Below are 3,525 nucleotides of genomic sequence, written 5' to 3'. Positions count from 1 at the left end.
ATGACGACCACATGGACACCTCAGTAAACCACCACGCAGATAATAGATACCATCCAAAGGTCTGGAAAGTGGACAAGGAAAACAAGGGCCTGCCTCGCTGAGCTGAAAGGGGAACTTGTGGTCCGGGTTCCCACACGCATCTGGCCAACACGGAGGATGAAAATAGCAAGGCATGAGAAAAAAAGGAGTATCGTCCGAAAGCCGCAAGCGCCCAGAGGAAACCATGACCAGAAGACTAGTACAAGTTTACTGTTAAACCCCCATGTAGGCAGAGCAGAAAGGGAGCAACGCAAAACTCACAGGAAGACTTAACGCCAATAAGAAAAGCGACAACGTAGCAAGCAACCAAAGAAACTGCCGACGCATGAACGAATTTGCGATGTAGAGTCGAAGTCAATAGCCGCCTGTACTGCCTGGGCCGGGCAGCAACCGCTGAGGAGGATGCGGCTGCCATGGCCGATCAAGAATGAAGTGCTCAGCCAGAAGCAGGATTAGGAGCTTAGAGCATTGCTGGGGAGCTCTGTAGATTCACCGGCTTGTTGGCCGTAAGCTGGAAAATATCCTACTGAACTCTTTGCGGCAAATGATATGTATAAATGGGGTTCGAAGTGAAGCAAACTGCTTTTTTTGACGCTATCACGAATTGTTTTCCCGCACCAAAACAATATCAAGCCACAGGCGCACTGCAAGAATGGGAACCAGCCACACTAATGTCCATTTACAGCCTAGCGTCAGGCGATCGGAAGCGACAAGGGGCCGAGTTGGATTACGTAATTGTGCTGGCACCCGTTCCGCTTGAGCGACATCATTGCCGCTTGGGGAGAATCCAAGCAACAATCAAGCAGCAAAATCACAGCGGCAATACCGGCAATACATTCCTTCGATATCCGTTTCCATCATTCGTTCTCTTCTGGCCGATATCTTGCTGTGAAAGCTGTGTTCTGCGTCTCTTTTTTTCTCTTCAAGTTCTGCCTACTGGGTGCTTGAACAATCACGTCATGTCATTCGACCGCCTCTCATCATTAGAAGCGCAGCCAACCAGACCAGGCGACTCACAATACCAAGATGACCCCGATTTCCAACGATTGACAGAGTCGCTGTCTAATCGCTTGTTTACGTTGACATCTAATATCTCGCGCCTATCGAACCAGATCTCCTTGTTAGGCACTAAACGTGATACGGAGCGGGTCCGTGAACGGGTCCATGATCTGCTAGAAGAGACCCGGGAAGGTTTCCGGGAAGTCGGCGAAGGTATCAAGAAGATTCAACTATGGGATGATATCAATGTTAGTAGCAACTGTACCTTTATCGCAATACCTTTATGCGTTGAGAGTGGCGGGTTTCGCTGAATCTGTCGCTCAATATCCCTATACTAACAAATAAACACACATCACCCAAAGCCCTCCCAAAAATGGACGCAGCAAAAGCTTTCTTCCGAATTTCGATCCACCCTAGAAGAATTCCAAATCGCCCAGCGCCGTGCCCTCGAGAAGCAAAGAGCGTCCGCAACTGCTGCACGTACTGCCCTTCAAGAGGAAGAGGGTGTCATAGCAACCTCGCCGCAGGAAGGCCAGACCCTCCAACAGCTGCAGGAGCAGCAACCCCGCATCGCACCACAAGCTGAAGTTGACTTCCAAGAGACCCTTATTATAGAACGCGAAGCGGAGATTCGGAATATTGAACAGAGTGTTAGCGAACTAAATGAGCTTTTCCGAGATGTTGCGCATATAGTCCATGAGCAAGGGGGACAGTTGGATCTGATAAGTGAAAATGTGGAACGGACGAGAAATGATGCCAGGGTTGCGGATTCCGAGCTCAGAAGTGCCAGTAGATATCAGAAGAACGCGCGCAACAAGGCTTGTTGCCTGCTGTTGATTTTGGCTGTGGTCCTGGTCATTATCGTCCTTGCTGCTACGTTGGCTTGAACAACCAAACGAATTGCGTTGTTAGCTTCGAGCTTTTCTTTTTTTTTCTGTAATTGTTCTATTATTGTCTATTATTGTTCTATTGTCTTTTTTTTTTTTTTTTGTTTTTTTCCCTTGCTATTCCTTTCTTAACCATCTCATGCGCCTATGACTCTTTGATTGATTTGTTGATGCTCTTTTTATTCCGTTGTTTTGTTTTAGTGATTGGAGAGTTCGGATATTTCTTTTGGCGTTTCTTCAGGCGAGCTGACTAGCTTTCATTGTCAAAGCTACTATCGTACATACGCTATCTAATATTTTACAATTGTTATATACACATATCTTTAGAGAGTTAGAAGAACGACGTATCTACCACCCACCTGTATGCCCCTGTTAATAAAAATCTCAAGAGTAATACTGATATCACCCCCCCAATGCGACCAGACGAGTGGCCCTCATCCTCCACCCTTCCCAGGAATTTAGCTTTGGCCGTACGTCCAGATAAAAATTTAATTTCGCATTATTCGCAGCAGCCCCCAAACCTGCCCCCCCAGACCTCCCCTGGTAAAAATCAATTACATATTCAATTCTAGTCCCCCCGCACCTTTCCACAACCCAGTCATGTCTATCGAACGGCCGTTGATATCCTAACCAGCCATTAATCCTGGCTCTTGGGCTCAAAAATTGGCTCTCGACTCCCAATCCTCGGAACGAATACAGCTTAGGACCTCCACATTTTCGGCTACCAGGATCAGACGTCGGTGCAGAGGACTCCCATTCTAGGATTTCAGACCATGCACGCTCGTTCACGGCGTTGTGGATGGGGATGATGGAGGCTACGGAGGTGGCTAGATCGGTCGCAGAGGTGGCAGATGTGGGCGTATTTTTGCGAAGGAGGGCCTCGAAGAATTGGCGCTCTGATGGATAAATCCAGTTGCCCGTGCGGGTGTCATGACCGGTTTCGGCTTCGTCGTTTGAAGGGTTGATGTGCGAAGCTGTCGTTGAGGATGGGGATGCATATGGTGAGGGAGGCGGGCGGGCGGAAGTGGAAGATGTAGCAGCTGTAGGCGTATCTGGCACTGCTCGAGGGATGCTGCTTACTTCCCGCTCCTGAGATAATGGTCTCAGTTGTTTTCGACGGTTTTGTGGTGCCTGTAAGTTTCGGAGCTGGGTCGGTTTGGGCTCGTTGGACTAAGATTGGAGGTTTGATGTTGTGAAAGCCATGCAGCGCGAGTTTTGTGGTCTACAGGACATGTTGCCTGGGATCCACTGTCTTGGGCAAAACCAGTGGAAGTAGGGACTGCTGTAGGTTGGGATGGGTTATTTGCATTACTTGCATTGGCCCCCATGATCAAAAGTTGGATTAACCTCAGCAGTGTTCGACGGAAGAATACCCAAATAAAAGAAAGCCAGTTTACTTCTTTAAAAATCACGGCGAGCGATGGCATCCCATATGCCAGTATGTGCTTCGTTAGACTGTGAGAAAATCTCTTCGCAATGCGCAGTGTTTCAACGTCCCAGGGTTGAGCTTTGATGAGGGTTGATCTTGATTCAAAATTTATGGTTTGGAGTTCCTCCGCAGATCCTCTTATCTCTCATGTGTTATGTTCTTCTAGAACAC

At 48.1% G+C, this 3,525-nt stretch overlaps 3 protein-coding genes across 3 annotated transcripts in view; 2 read left to right on the top strand and 1 right to left on the bottom strand.

The window, feature by feature from the left end:
* Nucleotides 1-998: 998 nt before the first annotated feature.
* HCAG_05598 (conserved hypothetical protein) lies at nucleotides 999-1,925 on the top strand (the record flags this gene model as incomplete). The annotated part of the gene is made up of 2 exons (XM_001540081.1): nucleotides 999-1,286; nucleotides 1,401-1,925. 2 exons carry the CDS (start codon nucleotides 999-1,001, stop codon nucleotides 1,923-1,925), a joined length of 813 nt encoding a protein of 270 aa, XP_001540131.1.
* A 331-nt stretch (nucleotides 1,926-2,256) lies between these two features.
* HCAG_05597 (conserved hypothetical protein) lies at nucleotides 2,257-3,253 on the bottom strand (the record flags this gene model as incomplete). Its single annotated transcript, XM_001540080.1, has 3 exons — nucleotides 2,257-2,284; nucleotides 2,509-3,095; nucleotides 3,152-3,253. The coding sequence occupies 3 exons, from the start codon at nucleotides 3,251-3,253 to the stop codon at nucleotides 2,257-2,259; spliced, it is 717 nt and encodes a 238-aa protein (XP_001540130.1).
* Nucleotides 3,254-3,365: 112 nt separating this feature from the next.
* The window catches only part of HCAG_05596 (hypothetical protein), a gene marked incomplete at both ends in the record, with an annotated part of 1,542 nt that continues 1,382 nt past the window's right edge, over nucleotides 3,366-3,525 (top strand). The window contains one exon of the mRNA XM_001540079.1: nucleotides 3,366-3,382. Coding sequence (XP_001540129.1) covers nucleotides 3,366-3,382 — 17 coding nt within the window. The remainder of the gene's footprint in view (nucleotides 3,383-3,525) is intronic.

The sequence above is a fragment of the Histoplasma capsulatum genome, genomic scaffold (genome assembly GCF_000149585.1).
Source record: "Histoplasma capsulatum NAm1 scaffold_5 genomic scaffold, whole genome shotgun sequence".
NCBI lineage: Eukaryota > Fungi > Ascomycota > Eurotiomycetes > Onygenales > Ajellomycetaceae > Histoplasma > Histoplasma mississippiense.
The sequence above is the reverse complement of the archived record's forward strand: the minus strand, read 5'-3'. Positions and strand labels throughout refer to the sequence as shown.